The 20,451-nt window shown below is 34.3% G+C and overlaps 1 protein-coding gene across 5 annotated transcripts in view; it reads right to left on the bottom strand.

The window, feature by feature from the left end:
• USP34 (ubiquitin specific peptidase 34) overlaps positions 1 to 20,451 on the bottom strand; it is a 227,615-nt gene that overhangs the window by 14,788 nt on the left and 192,376 nt on the right. For all 5 annotated transcript variants that reach the window (XR_016038579.1, XM_055399249.2, XM_055399252.2 and 2 more), the window contains 14 exons: positions 19,176 to 19,261; positions 18,634 to 18,802; positions 18,459 to 18,533; positions 17,219 to 17,370; positions 13,699 to 13,747; positions 13,503 to 13,607; positions 13,372 to 13,416; positions 12,547 to 12,651; positions 10,948 to 11,095; positions 6,173 to 6,807; positions 4,315 to 4,472; positions 2,980 to 3,058; positions 1,117 to 1,243; positions 317 to 424 (listed from right to left, as the gene is read on the bottom strand). Coding sequence is in view for 4 of the 5 variants with exons in the window: in XM_055399249.2 (XP_055255224.2) it covers positions 317 to 424; positions 1,117 to 1,243; positions 2,980 to 3,058; positions 4,315 to 4,472; positions 6,173 to 6,807; positions 10,948 to 11,095; positions 12,547 to 12,651; positions 13,372 to 13,416; positions 13,503 to 13,607; positions 13,699 to 13,747; positions 17,219 to 17,370; positions 18,459 to 18,533; positions 18,634 to 18,802; positions 19,176 to 19,261 (2,041 nt within the window). In the remaining variant the exon portion in view is untranslated. The remainder of the gene's footprint in view (positions 1 to 316; positions 425 to 1,116; positions 1,244 to 2,979; positions 3,059 to 4,314; positions 4,473 to 6,172; positions 6,808 to 10,947; positions 11,096 to 12,546; positions 12,652 to 13,371; positions 13,417 to 13,502; positions 13,608 to 13,698; positions 13,748 to 17,218; positions 17,371 to 18,458; positions 18,534 to 18,633; positions 18,803 to 19,175; positions 19,262 to 20,451) is intronic.

Raw genomic sequence — 20,451 nt, 5'->3', positions numbered from 1 at the left:
GCATGATTCTACACTGTTTATATAGATCGGAAGATTTCAGAGCTGGAAGAGATCTAACCTTAGGTCAATATGCCCAGATAATATGAAGTGACCTGGCCTATGATGACATAGTTAATTACTGAAATGTTAAGAAACAGAATTCTATTTTCTCAAGAAGTCTTCTGGCCAGTACAAGTCACTCATAAAAAGTACAAATGTCTTCCAAACTCTACAGAACTAACATTACATCTTACATACACACACATACACACATAGGATCCCATAAAAATGTTTTTCCATTAGGCTTTTAGACAGGTTTATTTTCCAGGTAACTTACCTATACAGGCATTTCTAAGTTCTGGAGGGCTATAGGAATTAAGAAGAGTTAACAGTTTATGGGCAAATTCAATTCGCTCCTGCCACTGGATTAACGCTTGCTTCACGTCTGCAAACACAAAAGCATACGTAAATATGCCATCTGAAGTCAAACTTCTTCACAATTATTTTCTGTTGTAAACTACAGAATGCTAACAGTAATAAAACATTCAAATTTATTACATAAACATCTTTAGTGAAAGCTAAAGATTATTTTTATAAGATAGCTACTATTGTTAAACTTGCTAGATTTCTTAAAACATATTTTAGTGATTCTATGTCCCATTCTCTAGAAATTTACATATATTTCAAAGTTTACATGATTTTACAGGGACACAAGAGGTAATTGTTTTATAGTTATTTCTCTTGAAAATAAATGATTTAATCTAAGCCATGGAAGTTTCCAGCTGGAGAACCTTCACAAATACTCATGTTGTTGCTGTGCCTGGAAATATTTTCCAGTCTCCTAAATCTTTTTTTTTTTTTAATATTTTATTGAAGGATAATTGCTTTACAATATTGTGCTGGTTCCTGCCATACATCAACATGAATCAGCCACTAGCATGCTTGCCTATTTTTTAGGAACGAATAAAGAAAATAAACAAGAACATTCCACCTTTACATCAGGAGGTCACAAACATTTTCCTAATGGTTAGCTAACATCAGCCTTGTAAAGACAAATTCTCTGAAGCATGTGGTTTAAAAAGTCTTATTTCACTCTTTAATTGTTGAACTAATAAAAGTAAGGAGGATTAAGCAAACCTTTTCTCTGAAGATATGGGCGTGTAGACTTCAAAACTGAAAGGAATATTGACAGAAGTTCTACTAAGTCTCCAGTCACATGGCAAGCTGTGGCTTCATGATACATCATGTGCAGTGTGTTGAAAGACTACAAGTGATTTAAAAAAATGAAAAACTTCATTCCACTTTAACTTTATGGAGCCACAAAACAGTACCACTCATCCTCTATGACATGTTTTCAGACTCAGACTATGAATGTGCATATGTGCACAAAGCAAACGTATTTGCTTTCTACCTACAAGTCAAAGTCCCCCATTCAGCTCTTTTAAAGCACAGAACAGTCCTCACTCTCAGAGTCTGATATTTTGTGTTTACATTTTACTTTGAACAAATAATTTATTTAATTAGATTTTTACGGGGGAGGGGGTGGTGATTTACTGTTTGCTCTAAGTACACATTTCTAAGACTGCAAGTTTCAAAGATTACAAAGCAGCAGTAACAATAGGAAGACTGGGGAGAACAGGCTACTGCTTTAACTTTCCAGAGTTTCTATGAAAGACAATAGTGAAACTGCTGTCAGTCATAGTAGGTCTAAAATAGCAGCAGTAAAATGGTAGATCTAAAAGAGGTAAAAGAACTCCAAAGGTAAAATTCCTTTAATCATACTGGCTTGTTAAATCTTTCGATTCCTTTAACTGTACTAGCTAATGAAACCCTTGGTTTCTTTCTATTTCATTGTACACCAATGCATCGTCTTCCTAATCTTGTCAAATCAGTTCCCCATAGCCTATACACTACTCACAATTCACAGGTGAAAATTCATAACCTAGAATCTGTGACAGTATATAATCTGAACAATGTACTCATGTGACTTAACCTGTTAGTTGTGAGGACAGAAACCATGACTATCTTGTTCACTGCTATATCCCCCGTGCCTAGCACAATGCCTGACAGAGTAGACATTCAAACAGCTGTTGAAGAATTAAGTTCTCATTACTCTTCTTCACATACTTTTGTTTTAGCCAGATAGACTTTGCTTTTTTTTGAATACAACCAATACTTTCTTACCTTTGTGTTGATTAAACCATTTATGTTAATCCTTTCCTATTTTGTCTCTGCAGGTTCAGATTCTTCAAAGCAGAGTTTCATACACCGTATTCTTATTCTATAATACCATCAACTGAAAAAACTATCCTACCTCTTAATTTTCATAGTGCCCTTGGTATGTACTCTTTAACCTTATCTCCATTATTAGACTAATGGGTACGATGCACCTCTGTGGACTTAAAATCATCTTAAGAGTTGGGGATGTTCAGTAATTATGGGAAGAATGAACAGTTGATTTTTAACCACCTATAGAGGAGCCTGGTAGGCTGCAGTCCGTGGGGTCGCTAAGGGTCGGACACGACTGAGCAACTTCACTTTCACACATTGGAGAAGGAAATGGCAACCCACTCCAGTGTTCTTGCCTGGAGAATCCCAGAGACGGGGGAGCCTGGTGGGCTGCCATCAGTGGGGTCGCACAGAGTCGGACACGACTGAAATGACTTAGCAGCAGCAGCAGCTTCAATAGCTTCCTCTAATGAGGAACGCAAATAAGCGCACTCTTGAGAAACTGTGTGTCCTCAATTAAATCCTACAAATTTAATTCATTTCTAGTCCTACAAATGAAATGAATGTAATTGTTATGGAAAAAGAAAACAGCACGCTTAGTACCATGATGTAGTTATTCTTAGAATATAAATTAGCATTTACTGATTTGCATATTTAAAATCCAGACACCTATAAAACAAGCTATAATAAACTCTAAATATACACAAAAAAAGTTTTGGTGAGAACATTAAATTGGAATAAATCTACAGTAAAACACAATAAAGCATTTACCTCAGTCATCAGGATTAACCCTCGATTAAATACAACAAGAAGTCTGTCTTCATCAGATTCTAATAGTATTCTGAAGGCACTAGAAAAATACATTAAGTCCAGTTTGAGAACTCTGAATCAGAACAGAACACTTACGTGGAAAAAAAAAGAAAAACTAAAGTAAAATGTCATTTTGGTTCTCTACTTTCTTACCTAGAAAAAAAGACAGCTACATCTAGTTCTTAGTAATTTAATAAAGATAATATTCAAAAAGAAATCCTCAATGCAACCGAGAGGGGAAGGAAAAAAACCCTAAACTTCTGTTGGCACTAAAAACAATCTACATAATAATCATCCATAAGTAGGTTCATTACTCTTATTAACAGACTTTCACTATTAGTACTGGAAACTGCTATTATATAGTACAGTCGGAAATTCTACTTTAGTGAGATGTTTTTCTTTCCTTTTTAAAAACAGTAATCAGGAAAACTCCAAATCTTCTTTTGAAAATAAGCTTTTAAGTAGCAAATCTTGGGAAAACAATGTTTCAAAATTAATGCTAAAATTTTGAAAGTTTCCTTAAAGAGTCTTGGCAAAAGCAGTTAATTTCATCTTATGCACTAACAAAGATTCAAATTTTAAAGTTTTCTGAAGAAGATAACCTTATCTATTGTGGGTTGATTACCTTAAGATTCTTCAGTGTTCAAGAGAATACTGCCAAAAAAATGTGTATCTAATAAAATACATCAATCCCAAGTCTCAGATGCAATACACAGAAAAGAAGTTAATCTAGACTTTATTTCTACAGTTAAAGGGAATTAAGTGTAATTTGTAGCAGTTCCTTTATAGCTATTCAGTAATTTCTGTAGCTCTGAACAATTAACTGTAAAGATGATGTTTTGTTATTTTGGCTAATTGCTATAGTTAAAAAAGATAAATAGATCTGGGCTAAATAAAAGAAAAGTATCTTAACAGTGAAACTTATTCAGTGATGGAGTAAGCTATCTAGAGGCCTCTAGAATTGAACTGTCCAAGTGTAAGTTAGGATGAACTGCCAAGGGAGAAGGATTCAAGCTTTAGGTGGAAGATCATACATTAAAGTTCCTTTCAACCCTAATGATTCTGATAAAACACACAGAGACAATCCAAAGCAAAATAAAAACTATTCAAAAGTAGTTAATTAACTCTCAAAATACAAAGTCTGCCTAAGTATCAAAAGGTTTAAATGCTTTCCCAGTAACCTTAAAGAACTGGTAAACTTTCACTTATAAACAATTTAAATTATTCCTCTTTAAGTGTCAAAATGATGTTCCCTTACTTGGAAAAAAACAAAAACATCAAAAAATATCTTTTTACCTTATTAAAGTAGTCCAGCAGGAGCGGCCATCTAAGCAACGTAAGTAACAACTTATGGTTGTTTTCTTGAACTGTTTAATATCTTCTAATTCTTCTTCTCTCATATCTGGCCTCTGAGCTATGAACAGTTGCATCAGGTTAAATAGTTCTTCCACTGCCTGAAAAAGGTAAAAAGCATTGTGATGACCTTTTAGCCCTATAACATTTTATAGTATCTGTTTCTCATTTCTAAGTGTTGTGCTCATTTAGCTAGCTCTTAAAATTATACAAATTAACTTAAATTGCAGAGGCATTCATAAACAATTAAAAAATTAGCAATGGATTCTATTTAAAAAATTTAATATATTACTCACTAGAAGAATATTATCTTAAAATAGAATTTCAAGAAGATTAAAAACTACAAGTAAATACAGTTCAACTTTCGTCCTAAAACTATTTAAATTACTAGTTTTGTAATGTCAAATATATGTTCCAGAGACGCAATGCCAATCTTTTGTCCCTTTTAAATGAGAAATTATTACTTTGTCACAAAGATTTCACACACCTCAATTACACCTGAATTAATACTGTTTTTGAGAAATTCTTTGTGGCAATATTTAGAGTGATCTTTCCAGACTGACAGATGATCCAGTTTCAAGTCACCTGATGATGAACCACTTTTGACTTAATATACTCACTTTCTTTATTATAGGCATTCTAACTTTCTTGACAAAAAATTATTCTTTCTGGGTGAGAAAAACAATTCACTATCTCTAAAGGACAGTTAAGGTCCTTTATTCCTTCAACAGGAAAAAAGTATAGCACCAAATTCAAAGATACCAATATTTAAAATACTATTTACTATAGTCATTTGATTGAGCTTTTAAGTAAATCTTGAATGTCTTGAAAAAGTTCCTTCTTCTACACTCCCATCACCTCCCGTTTAGCAAAGAATTTTTCTATTAGCAGTTTATGGCCTTTGGGCTGACAACAGCTTGAAAAGGGGTTCTGCACTCTGCTTCCAACCTCCTTCCCAGATTTATACCCTCTTGGTGTAAACTTGAGTTTACAACAAAGAGTAAGAAGCAATAATGGAAAGAAATATCCAAGAATGACAGCCTAACATGGAGAGAGGAAACTTTAATATAAAACCTATAGTCTGCAAAGAAAAAGGAATCAGACTGACAGGCCCACCTCTTAACCATTTCATTCACTTGAACGTAACGTGAACAAGTGAATAGGCTTCCCTGGTGGCTCAGATGATTACGAATCTGCCTGCAATGTAGGAGACCTGGGTTTGATCCCTGGATTGGGAAGATTCCCTGGAGAAGGGAATGGCAATCCACTCTAGTATTCTTGCCTGGAGAATTGTCCATGAGGTTGCAAAGAGCCAGACACAACTGAGCAACCCAGCAAGCAAATGTGAACAAAGAAACCAAAAAACAAAAAACCCTAGTGAACATTACAGTTAAGAAAATATTGTCTAGCTCACAGCTTAGCAAAGCATGTAGATCTTGATAATAAATATCTAAATAGTATAAACTCACTTCCGTAAAACTATACCACAAAGCCGAATTTTCTGATTAGGTATATATGAAAGACTCATTAACAAAACCACAAATTAACATAGATAAGTTCCATTAGAGATAAAATTTCAATCAAACTAAAAAAAATTATCTACACACTTATCAGTTTTTTCCCCACTTATCAATTTTATAAGATTTTATAAATATAGTCAAGAAAACAAATACACCTTAACTCTTTAAGAACAGTTAATTAGACTATACTCCCATATTTTGTCACTACACCCCACAAGGGGAAAAATAGGCATTTCCAATTAATTTGAGGATACAGATACAAGAGTTATCATTTTACTCACTCCAGGGTATTGGCTGGCATGTGGTGTAAGATTCTTAAAGGCCCACTGAATGTTCTGGTGAGAAGCCAGTTGTCGTGTAAATGCAGGAGACTGCTCACAGCAGAGCCTCAGAATGCCATAGTAGGCAGGCAGCATCCCACGGTTAAAAAGCACCACATCCTGATCATCATGGTCAGCAAGGATGTAATTGAAGGCAATGTTCTTGGTTACCACTGGGTTCTGAACAATAAGGCGGATATTCTCTGGACAGTCAGCACACACATTGTACCAAAACGAAAGCAAAGCCTGTTTATTGTGATTTGTAGCTATTGCTGGCTCAGAAAGTTTAGGCTGGAAAAGGTTCCACAAATCCATGAAATATGTGGAAAACATCAGCTTCTCAGTTTTGGAAATTAAACAGTAAGTCATAAAGCTAAAATAGGGCACTAGCTTTGTAGTGCCATGAACAGCAGCATCAACATAAAGTTTGGCTCTTGAGAGCAAACCAAGGAGCACGTTGTAGACCTGATGTAGGACTACTGTTGTGTCTGGACTGAGTGGAAGGTCACGGGTTGGGATGTGCAAAGACCTTGTTGACCGGAACATCTGGCGGAATGAATTGCTTGGTATAAGGGACACCAGAAGATAAGCTGCAGCTATAAAATGTAAAACAAAACTGTCAGATGTTTGTAATATATGAAATAGACTGAAGAGCAGTCATTAAACACAAAGCCACTCTTCCCTGTAAAAATCAAAATGAATAAAAATTAAAGAGACATGAACATCTCTTTTAATATCTTTCTGCTCTACCACTGGTACCAGAGAAAGAGCCCAAGGAATGACAAAAACAGACGCCTTCCATTCTGTCACTACTCTTTTTAAGTGGTGACAACTGTTGCAGTAACAGAAAGTTTCAAACCTCTTTTGTTTAGCTTTCCCAAGATACAGAATTTTCCCATTTATCATTTTATTTCTTCTTAGGGAATAACACGGTTTAACAGGAAGAACACAGCATTTGGGGCCAGAAGACCAATGCTGTCAAACAGGGTCAAATCTTTAATTTAAGGCCTTAGTTTTCTTCTTCCTTATCAATTATTACAAAGTAGTATTATTTTGTAGATAATGGTAATCTTACATTATAAAAATAGAATGAGATTTATCTAAAAGAATTTTGTAGTATAAAGATTATATATACATATGCCAATTAGAGAACACCAACTTTGGAAAATCTTTAGAAGTCTTCTAGGCTAACCCTGCATGCAAAGAAAGAATCCCTTCCTTCAACATATCTGAAAAATGCTATTAAGCCTATGATATAATTCTGAGAGGATGACTCATTAGTTGAATCAATCTGTAAAAGGAGTTAGTATGAGCTAGGTACTTTATAAATATTATCTCATTTAATCCACACAATCATTCTGGACGTTTAAGTGATGATACACTGGAAAATTTGAATCTTGGAGAAGCAAAGACCAAGATCACACAGATAAAAAGAGGGGGGCCCAGATTTTGACCTTGAGAAATGATGATGATGATAATGGTAACAAAAACAAGAACTGCTAAAATTTATCAAATGCTTAAATTTAACAACACAGCTTTATGTACTTGGTATTACTTTTATTATCTCCACTTTTACTCAGACTTAAAATATTAAAACCACTTCATTTTACACAGTTATGGCAGAAATGGAATTCAAACACTGATTGTCAGACTCATGAGTTAATCTTCTTACCAACATTCACTACAGAGCCTTCTCAAGGCATCTAACGGCTTAGCACAACCCTTTTCAATACACCTACTAATTCTGTCTCCCACTATTCTACCTATAATTTGATAACTTCCTTTGTACTGCCAAAGCAAATGATGTTAGGGTTTCTAAGTTAACTGTAAACTCTTTTACTGATTTACTTCAAATTAGACTTTACTTTTGCACAACACTCCATTTTCTATATATTTATCAACTAACTATACACTGCTCTAGTTAGTCTATTTCAGTTAGGCTCAATTTGGTATGTGTTTCAAATATAAAAACTTGGCATGTAGGTGTCACCTTGAATAATTTTGTATAAAACTGCAATCAAGAAAAAAATTTTTGATTAAAGAAATTATTCAGTTTAAGTTAAATACTTTTAACCCAACATTTTATTGTGAAAAAATTATCTCAAATACCCTGAAAGGTTGAAAACACTCTACCAAATAACGACCCATGGACCCACCACAAAAATTCTATAATTAACATTTTGTTTTGCTTTATCAGATACTTAACCATTTACTTATTTCTATAAAAGCTCCGTGCTTTTAAATAAAAAGGTAAGTTCTGCTAGGGAGAAAAACACAACTTTTAAGTTATATCTATCTTTGTGAACAAACATGAAGTTCAATGTGAAAAAACAGACCATCTTTCTAAAAACTGCCTTGCTAGAATATAACTTAAGAATTCCCAGTTCTAGACAACTTAGAATAAAACTTCCATTTCTACGAGGTAACTCAACTATTCTAAGCCATCTATCATGTCACCATTTTTCTTTTCTCTAAACATTTTAAACAGTTATTCTTTAAAATTTTGTAGGATTTAAAAGTATTTCTCTGTAGCTTTTCTTCTATACATGTTACCCTAATTCTTACTAAGTTATATTGACTCTATTTAAATATTTGGCTCCTATGTTCAAAACATTCAAAAGCATGCTTTCATATTTCTACAGTCTTCATTATTTTAATTTTTAAATGATGCATAATTATTTTCCATCTAAACATCTAGTTTTAATTTTTCACAAATATAAATAACGCTATTGGACATTCATCTATTGGATGACTTACTTATACTGGAATCCCTGAAATGGTATTATGGAGTTAAAAAAGGGACAAAAAAATTTAAGGATCTTGGTACATACTGCTAAACTGCATTTTTTAAGGATAATATTAACTTACAAAGTCATTGCAATGTATGAGATGCTTTCTTCAGCATTATATTACCAGCTAGCTAAAAAGCTTTTCCTTCCCTTTTTCTGGGGTGGGGTAGGGGGGGAGGAAAGGTGGTTCAACATAGGTTTTTAATTGTTTTATGGTCCGGAGTCAACCGGCATATGTGTCCGCTCTTACAAATATCCCATTACTGTGGTGCTGCCTAAACTGACAGGAAAAAAAGCCCACGAGCAGAGCAGCGCTGCCAATCCCTGTGCACCCATGACTGACACATGTCCTCCTATTCCTACTGTGACATTATTACTACAGTGCACTTGTAGTGTACCAACACTGGCACATTACTATCAACTCAATTCCGCACTTTAGATTTCAATAGTTTTGTCCTAATGTTCTGCTGCTTCCAGGATCTCATTTAGGATACATCAGATTCAGATGTCACATGTCCTTAACCTCCTCCTGACTGTGACACTTTGTCAGGCTTTCTTTTGAAGACCACAGCAGTTCTGAGTAGTGGTCCAGTATTTTTGTAGAATGCCCCTCAAACTGAGTTTATGTGACGTCTATCGTGAGTAGACTCAGGTTATAGGATTTGGGGAGGAAAACCACATTATGAAGTGCCCCTTGTATAGCATTATACCAAGGGCACGGACTGTCAGTATGACTTATCAGTGACACTTTTAACCTTAATTACCTGCCAGAGTTAATGCTTGCCAAGTTTTTTCACTTAAAAAATCATTTTCTCTATCCCTAATACTCTGTTCTTTGAAAGCAAGACACTAAAGCAGATACTCAGAGGGTATGGAATTACACTCCACCTTTGGAGGGGAAAGATATACAAAAATGACTTGGAATTCTTCTGTATGGGGGATGTGCCTCTTCATTTATTTGTTTATTCAATCATTTATTTGTACTAGCATGAACTCAAGGACATTTATTTTATACTTTGAACTATGATTCAGTGCTATGTTAATTATTTTTTGACCCAAATTGTTCCAGGTTTGGAGACTGGGAGCTCTTCAGGTTTATTCTATGTCCCTTCAAAATATCCCCAACATTGTTTTTGGAGCACTTCATTACTTTCTGGTTCTACAAGATGCTCCAGGCTCATCTTGTTTATTCCCTGCCCCAGTCCCATAATCAGCCATTTCTCCCAGGAACTGTGATTCATTTTACTAGAAATGTTATTCAAAAACATGGATCTGGGTATTTGATGTGCTTGCTGCTATCAAAGTGTCACTGTTTGCGCTCTCAACAGAAAACTAGGAAATATAATTTTAATGACTAAACGGAATGATTAAAGAATTTTTAAGAATTAAACCACTTGGATTTTTATTTCTTTTAATACTATCAAAACATTCTGTGTGTATTTACAAGCAGTTTCCTATTATGTGAAATATCTATTTTTGCTATTTGTCCATCTGTCTTCCAAGATCTTTGCTTATTCCCTTCTGGCCTGGATACAATAAAGATAGTCATCATTTAACTCCCATAACTTGAGAGAATATTTTCTCTCAGCTTGTACTGTGTTTTTATTGCTACTTTTACTCTTAGCCTTCTCAAGCTATTTTTAAGACAAGATTCTCTGACCCTTTACTCTCTTCACTAATGCTGATCATGCTTTTGTGACTCTAAAATGATAGTGGTGGTGATGTCATCCAAGAAAAGACAGTTTCCTATCCTTTTAAAAAAAAAATTAGAGATATTTGTGAAATATTAATAAAACTTTGACCTTTAAAACAGTATCTCAAAAACAAACACACAAACTGTATATCTAAGAGTCTTTTTGCATTATATACAATGAGCATACTGTAATCACCTTAAAAACAAAACTTGGAACAACAAATGGTTTGTTAAATTCTGAGTATTTGACTTACAAGTCCTGACTCTAGGATAATTGTGAGCCAAAAGAAACCGCTCAACCCAGTTTTCCATATTCTGTAGAACCCAGCTGTGTGCCAGTTTGTTTCGGGGTGTCTGCACTGCCAACCAATCCAGACACTGAGAAGGATTGTATTCAATCACCTACAAGTAAAATGACAAGAACAGAATATAAGTCTAAGTGAATGAGCAGTTACTCTTTCAAACTTACTTTTGGTATACACATTTGACACTTTAAAGCTAAAACAGTTTCCTGAAAACTAGAACCTGAAAGAAGTTTCACACTCATGGTTTTTTCTCCCATTTTAAAAGCAATTTATTTTTATTAACAGGAATATGTTCAAAGAGTATTTCTCAATAGTTTACAAAATCAAATTATATTAACCAAGGATTCTAGCAAAGGACCAATAAGAGAAACCCAATGACTTTTAGGTCTTAAGTTTACAAACTTATTTAAAAGTGTTTTCAGGGCTTTCTTGGTGGTACAGTGGACAGGAGTCCACCTGACAGTGCAGATGACATGGGCTCAATCCCTGGTCCAGGAAGATCACACATGCCACAGAGCACCACAACTACTGACACTTCATGCTCTAGAGCCTGGAAGCTGCAACTGCTGAGCTCACATGTTGCAACTACCAAAGTCCAGATGTTCTAGAGCCTATGCTCAGCAACAAGAGAAGCCACCGCGATGAGAAGCCCTTGCACCACAACTAGAGAGTAGCCCCTGCTTGCCACAACTAGAGAAAAGCCTGTGCAGCAACAAGAACCCAGCACAGACAAAAATAAATAAATAAAATTAATTTCTTAAAAAGTATACATTAAAAGTGCTTTAATTCCCTGAAGTTTCCATCTTTACTTTTCTTATTGTTTGACCAATCTGCTAATGTAATTGAGAATGAAAACTAGCTCACTATACTGCTGGAAAGATTTTTTTCATGGAAAAAGGAAATCTTAGGAATCTAGAGCAGAGGTTGGAAAATTATGGATTGCAGGACAAATTCTGTGGTTTGCTTGTTTTTGAGTTTTTATTGGAACATAGCCATGCCAACTCATTTATATTTTGTCTATGGCTGATTTTATGGTAAAACAGCAGTTGAGTGGTTCTGACAGAGACCATATGGCCCACAAAACCTAAAATATTCACTATCTGGCCAGCAAGAGAAAAAGTCCATCAAGCCCCTGGCCCAGCGAGTGGGCATTTCCAACACTCACTAAGAAATTCTGTAACCTCAGCAGTAATTCTGGAAGAAAGGTAGTGGTTGGTGCTTCCTCTGTATTTTCTATCAACTACTGAAAGCAGCTAGTTTTTATTTCTAGGGCTTCTACCACTTCAAGGAATCTTTGAGAGTAGGGGAATGAGAACCTCATATGGACTAAAGGTTGTTTATGATTCTACAAGGAAGTCTTCAAACATCTGAGACATTAACTAGCCAGGAACTCTTCTTCCTCTAGATCTTCTAACTAAAGCATCTTTTCTTCTCTTGACCTGTAACTTACTAAAACCATTTTCAGTTACTCAAGCAAGAAGAAACTAGTACTTAAAATGGGAATGATTGTGTTAGAAAAATAAATACAAGAACATCTACAAGACTTACCTCCCATATCCTCTGCAGAATGTAAGATGCAAAGGGAGGCATTCCTGGAGGTCCACCGGCAAACTCCATTAGCATAGTCAACAATTTAAAGAAAGGATTGGCCGCCTATAAGACACATACACGACTGCATATTTAGATCTGGTGAATCAATCACTTACACTAGAAAACAAATGTTTCTCTTCTACAGATCACATTTAAATCTGCTGTATTAGGTTAGAGAGATTAGTACTCATACATATGAACCTGAACTATCATAAAGCAGCAAGATGAGCTCAGGATACAGTGTCAATTGCATGGGAGCCACATGTTAACAGAAAACATAGTTTTCTGGATGTCAATTTAGGGGGGAAAAAAAACTCTAGTTAATGAGACAACCATGTTTATAGCAAAATTTAGATTAAAAGTTTCCTGTAGCAACTTTTGCTCTCTGAGGTATAATTCATATTAATATTTGAAATGTATTCTCAAAGTAGCTATAACATTTTCATTTAAAAAAAATACATACTTATCCACTTAAGCAGAATTTTAGTTAGTTCACTTTCTTCCAAGGTACAATATGATATATACTTCAAACCAAACAACTTTAAAGCTTAGTACCTAGGTAACACACTGATATGTTCAAATTATATGTTAATTTAACTGGGAAAAAGACATTTATGATAAGATATGAAGAAGTAATTCAATTTATTCAAGTTACATAGTTAAAAATATATATTATGGGGGAAGCCTTGATAAACTTTTCCTCAACAACAGAAAGGCTCATCTGAAAGCATGGTCAGTGCTCACAGTAATTTGAAAAACATGAATTAACAAATGTCTACATACCTCAGGAGTCAATTTTGCTATTGATGTGAAAAGCATAGATACAATCTAAAACAAAAAGAAGGGGGGAAGGAGAATTTCAGAATCTTCTTCTAAAAATTACCAAAAAACTTTGACTGTTTCTCAGTACTTACATGTTCTGCAAGTCGATTATTGTATCGACAAAGGCTGAAAATCAGATTACAAGTTTGTCTTATATTGATGCCATCGCGAATATGTTGAAACAAGAAGGGAAATCCCTGTCAAAAGTAAAAGTTGTTCATTTAAGAACTGTTTTGTTATTTTGGGGATTATAAAAATCAAGTGGTCTAAATATTAAGAAGGTATTACCTTTCCTCCCGTCAATGCCGCCATGTCAGTCTGTGACAATGTCAAATGCCTGAAAGAAAACATTAGTAGAAATAAGTTTTTCTTTCCTCTATACTAATTTAGAGCCATTTGATTCATGACACATAACAACATTGTTGATTCAGTTACAAGTATACCAAGACACCATCATAAAATGATTTTTGAACTTTCCGCTAGCTAGACTTGTTCATTAGACAACTTTTGGACAATTTTTCAAAATTCCAAGATTTATATATAGAAGTCCAAATCTACTTTATTTACATTTAATTAACTCAATATGTTCGTGCACTAGGATGGATTTAATTTAGAGAGCTTTTCTGACATGAGGACCTTTAAAACAAAGCAAACTTTGAAGAAATAAAGAATTTCACTTTCAAGTTTAAAATTACTGCATATTTCTTCAACTTAGTAAACTAAGATTTCAAACACATACAAAAATAGTGTAAGCATCCCAACAGTCAAATTACCAACTCATGATCAGTGTTCTTTCATTTCTATCTCCTACTTAATCAATTTGAACTATTCTGAAACAACTCATATTCTATCACTGAGCCCATAAATCAATATATATCTCAAACATAAACTTTGTTACATAAAAAATGTAACACTACCATTATTCACATCTAAATTAAAATTCCTTATTATCATACAAGATCCAGTCAATGTACAATTTCCTCAAGTTTCTAAAAAAAAAAAAGTTATAATCTGTTTGAATCAGGATCCAAATAAAGTCCTCTATTGCCATTGGTTGAAATGTCTTTTAAATCTCTTTTAAACAACTGCTTTCCCCTCCGATTTTGTTTTTATCTTGCAATGTAATCTGCTGAAGAGTAGGTGATTTGTCGTGTTGAATTTCCCACATTTCCATCTTGCTGATTATATCCTCACTGTGTTGTTTTAACATATTCCTCTGTCCCCAAATTTCCTGTAAACTGGTAGTTAAACCCAGAAACTTGAAGAATACCTTGTAAGCAGTGGTACGAACTTTCATCATCCCTCTTTTTCTAATGTTTCAGCCCACAATGATCATTTCCTAGATCCATTATTTCATTTGGGATGCAAAATACTAGTTCCCAATTCCAGCACCACTTGCTCATTTCTTAGCTCAAATACCTCTATGACGACGAGCATATCTCATTTACAATCTGGTTGCCATGAAGTATAATTCTTGCAGGTAAGATAAATACTTGATGCTGCTCCTTTATTAATATGCTTTCAAAATTATTGTTTGGTTTCTTAATAATTTTTAAAATTTTGCTTTTAGGTATCATTATGAACTCATGGATGTAAAACATCCGTGACACGTTTTAGTCCACTTGCAGTTACTTCTTGTTATTATTGATGTTCAAGTTGTCCAGTCTGTGACCAGTAGAAACCTACTCAAAGTTGATTCTTGAGACCTTTTAACATGACCCCAGCAGTCTTTGATAGCCTCCCTGCTTTCCAAAACGACAAAATGTTCAAGGCTTCCCATTCATTTCTTGCCCAAAACCTGGAACTGGCCATTTTCCTAAGGAACCTTGATTTTTTTCAGTGGTAAATGATATCTAGATGCCAGTGGCACTCATTGATTTTGGGTTGGACAGAGTTTCTAGAAGTTTTCAGAAAATGGAAATACATAATACATTTTTTGTTTGCTTAAGACAAAATATACCATGAACTCTACTGATATTGCCAAATTTAGTGTTAAGTTAAAGAAACATCCTACAATTTTATATTGATATTTCTCTTCTTTTCTTTTTCTGAAAATCTTGGTTTCTAATGATGTTAACAATTATAGTTGCAAAATAATAATTCTAGCTATATTAATACTAACAATATAATTAGCAAAACACTTTAAGATAATTTTACAATTTTTCTTTGTCTTTCAGGTACATACCACTAAAAATTACAGTTAAATCAATGTGTTCTAAAGTCACTTTAATTCTTCTCCAATGTTTATGTCACCAATTCAATATACAGTTAGTCTCATTTATTTCAGTCTGCTTTTGATTTTTAGGGACTGCATTTTATTAAATTTATAATTATATAAAACATTCACATGATTCCAAAAATAAATCTAAAAAACAAAACAATGCACTACATTCAAAGAAGTCAAACTTCCATTCCTGTCCCCTCCAGTCTGTTTTCTCCTCCCCCCAATCACTGGAAACTTGTTTTTAAAGTTTATTTTTAAAAACTTAGTCTTCAATTAAAAAAAAAACTCAATTCTTGTCATTTGCAGTACTTATGTTCATGTAAACACTGAATTAGTGAACACCGAATCATTGCTTATAGGAAAAACACACAGTTGGTTCCTGTGAACCTCTGGGTTATAACATTTTCATTAATAAATCAACATGTTACCTTGCTTCATATGTGTGCTTCTGTTTCAAGACACCTGATTTAATGTTGACCATTAGCACATTCTTGAACTTTGGAACAAACTAGATAGCACTTGGCACTATGCTTGGGACCATTTTTAAACAGCCAAATGACCAAATGAAGAGCATAAATGTGAAAAATGTGGCACATACTGCAAAAAAGTTTGTTTACAATATGAGAACTGAAACAAGAAGGCATAGTGTCACCACATCTGACCTCAGCTGGGGAAGTGTGTTGTCACGTCAACTCCAAATTTTTGGTACATTCTGTAATCCACAAATGAATATAAAAGCTTCACAAGTATTGATTTGGGGATTACAAATAAATTTTAGTTAAGTAGGCAAATTTGCAAATTGGAGATCCACATATAATGAGGCTTGGTTGTGCACGCATGCATGCACACACAAACACGCACGCGTACACACACACAAATGAACGTGCACGTATGTGCGCGCGTGCCGCCCCCCCCCACACACACACACTTTCACTCACTTTGTCTCTCTCAGCCTCCCCTGTCTTAAAAAGTAACATACTATAGGGAATTTTTTGGCAGTCCCCAATGGTTAGGACTCACGGATCCTGCAAGCCAAACCATGCGGCCCCCCCAAAAAAAAAAATAGTATTCTATATATACTTTTGTCCACCTTCGTTTTTTTCACCTTAGTAATATCTATCCTGAAGATCTCTTCATGGTAATATACAGATTCCATATTCTTCTTTTTTCTGCAATGGAGTACTCTTATAGAGGGGATGCTGTTTCTTCAACTAGTCCCATCTTTGTGGACATTTTCAGTCTTTAGATGTTTATAAACACTGCTTCAATAAATATACATCTTTCTGTATTTTGGGAACAGAATCCCAGAAGTGGGGTTGCTAGGTTAAAAGATGAATGCACATATAATTTTGCTAGATATTTTACTGTATATTTCCTCAATGGATATTTCTAACATGACTCAGAGGCAAAGTAAAAGTTTGGTACAAAGGACTGAAATACTTATGCTACAAGAGTTGATGAATCATGTTATTATTTAAAAAGAATTAAGTAACAAAAGCCACTGAATTAAGAATGATAAAACAATTATGTAAAAAGAATAAAACCAAACATGCTTTAAGCATTTTGAATGTTGAAACATTTCACCTTTCTGAGCGAGACTGTTCAACCAAAAGAGCAACTAAAGCTATCATTTTTTCAAGGGCAGCTGGCCTGTATTTCTCTTCTGCGAGAGAGAGTATATCTTCTTCCTCCTCCTCCTCTTCTCCTTCTTCTTCTGACAACACTTCAACTTGAGGCTAGAACATAAACACAATTTTTAATATATTCGTTTTTTAACATTAGGTTGACAGCAAATAGCTTGATTATTTTATACAACAATGCAGGGTAGATGATGGCAGGAACATGTATCATGAAAAATAACACTCAAAGGCCTAACCCTAACTTTAAAAGTCTAAATGACACGCAGGACAATTTTAGATTAAACAGGCAGAGCTGTAAAGAAAAATAATTCCCAATACTGTGAGTATCTACCTTACCTAAAGAGATAAATTCTTTAATAATAACTTTTTTTTATAGGTAAGTTCTTTGGAAGATAAATCAGGATCAAAGTTCATATGAATATGATAAAAAAGTATTTAATAAAAATGTCAGTCACACAAATAAAGGAATCTATATTTGCAATTTTCAGAAAATCCAAACAGTAGGTGTGTCAAAGAGATATTCATCAGGAGTTTGAAATGCAATACTGAACAAGTAGCCACCTAGGCTGGAATTAGATAATAACAGTGTATATTTGGAGAACCATGACCGCACAGTGGCTAATAGTTTTGTTCAGGAGTCTAATCAAGGATCAAATGCTAACTCACTGTTATCTAAAGTAAGTTAAGTTCTTTATGCCTCAAGTTCCCCATCTGTAAAATGGAGATAACAATAGTACTTACCTCTTAGGGTTGCAACGAGAATTTAATAAGACAGAACATATAGAGCATTCAATCCAATGTGGTCATTACAAACAATATAAAACTGATGAAACACTTTCAATATTATGAACAGATGGAAGACTTACAAATTTAATACAGCAAAGGGCTTTAAAAATACGGTCAGAAAAAATGTTCACCAAAATACAATATGCTGATAGGAAACTAAAGCAGGTGATGGTCATTTTGCTAAATTTATTGGTTTTGATCCCGGGCCATACTAGTGAAATGTATTACTTGATTGTTTCTTCTCTTTAGATCCATTAAAAATATCAACCGAACAGACTCCTAAAATCATTTAATATCAGGGCTAGAGGGGACTTCAAAGGAAATCTACTATCTTTCCATGGTGCAACTTGAAACCATGGCCTCTAAATATCCCTGATATGAGGCAGAACTGTACTTACATTTTCAGGCCCTTTGGTTCCCATGTAAAAATGTACCATTGTAGATATGGCTTGCAATGAAAGCAAAAACTGGCTCTAAAAACAAAAATATTGATTTAAAAATATAAACACAATTATGTTACATTTTAAATACTGAAATCAAGTATATAATACCAAAAATAAGATACAGCCTCACCTCTTCTTCACCCATTTTGGCAAATTCATAAAGGAAAGCAAAATATTCTGTAAGATGTTTACTGTGAGGCTTTACACCATGTTCCATAATTAATAACAGAGTTCTCACAAATCGAGTGACACACGAACGACCACCTATATCTTCTACTGAAGCATCCATGTCATCAGACCTGAAAACATAATTTTATGTATCTTAGAGAAACTATGAAGTCTGGGGATAGATATTCTGGGAGGAGAAATATTAAAATCTGAATTTATCATCTCTGTAATTATGAATACCACCAATTATAGCAATACAAACAGTTGAATTCCAGTTCTCTCTCACTGAAATCAAAACAAAAAGACTAAGTCAAAGTTCCCTGTAGAGGATTTCAAAAATGCAATTAAATAAAAATAAAACAAAAATTTTCTTTCTTGACTTGTATTATTATAGACTTTTTAAAATAGGAGAACCTAAATATTTCAGTGTGGATATTTAAAAATACTTTGTAGGCATGTAATCAAAAAGCTTAAAATGTTCAGTTGAAAAGGTATACTTCTTACCCATCTTCCATCCCTGGCTGTAGATAGAGATGAGCATGCACAGGTCTAAGTCTCTGAATTACATGGATACACAAACGCTGAAACATCTACAAATGAAAAGATATAACAACCTAAGAGACAAGTCATGTCAGGTAACAAAAATACTGAAAAACGAACATGATCAAAAATTCTGTTGCTCATTTATATTTTTCTCACAAATTATCTTTTGACATTCTAAAGCCTTCCTGGAGTCTCCACTACAGACTGAGGACAAAAGGTAGAGTTAGCTTGAAAAACAATGTTCAGTTTTATAATGGAAAAAGCAACAATAAACTATAGGTATTAGTAGTAGAGATTACGACCTACAAAGCTTCATGAAATCTTCTTTACTAATGGAGATACAGAAGAAAGAAACCTGGCATCCATTTCTTTCAGAAAAGTGGAGTGGGGAAGGGTATTTGCTTATTAGAACCTCAATGAGTAGGAGAAAACAATTTACCCAAAAAAATATGGATTAAAAATGTCTGAGGTGGGACTTCCTTGGTGGTCCAGTAGTAAGAATATACCTTCCAATGCAGGGGACACAGGTTCAATCACTTGTTGGGGAACTAAAACTCCATATGCTGCCGGGATACTGAGCCAGCACACCACAACTAGAGAAGCCCCGTGTGCTGCAACGAACAGCCAGTGCATAAAAAAAAAAAAGTCTAAGAATTTGCTAAATAAGATATACAAATAGCCAATAAGCACATGAAAAAATGTTCATAGCATTAATTACAAAGGAAGTACAAACCAAAACCATGATATACTACTTCACACCCATTAGGATGGCTAAAATCAAGATGATAACAAATGCTGAAGATGTAGCAAAACTGGAACCTTCACAGATTGCTGCTGGGAATGTAAACAGGTGCAGACATCATGATAAAAAATCTGGTAGTTTCTAAAAGTGTCAAACATAGTGACCATACAACCCAGCAATTCACTTCTATGTATATATCCAAAACAACTGAAAACATATGTCCACACAAATATCTGTACACAAATGTTCACAGCAGTGTTAGTCAAACTAGCAAAGAAGTGGAAACATCACAAATGTTCATCAACTGCTGAAGAGAGAAACAAAATCTCATATATGGAATATTATTTGGCAGTAAGAAGAAATAAATTACAGATATAAGCCATAACATGCCAGTCACAAAAAAACACATACTATGTGATTTTCTTCAAGTGAAATGGTGAAAATAGGCAAATTCCATAGAGACAGAAAGTAGATGAATGGTGGCCAGGGGCTGAA

This window comes from Moschus berezovskii, chromosome 11, assembly GCF_049115385.1.
Source record: "Moschus berezovskii isolate FMDL1 chromosome 11, NW_MosBer_1.0, whole genome shotgun sequence".
NCBI classification, from domain to species: domain Eukaryota; kingdom Metazoa; phylum Chordata; class Mammalia; order Artiodactyla; family Moschidae; genus Moschus; species Moschus berezovskii.
The sequence above is the reverse complement of the archived record's forward strand: the minus strand, read 5'-3'. Positions and strand labels throughout refer to the sequence as shown.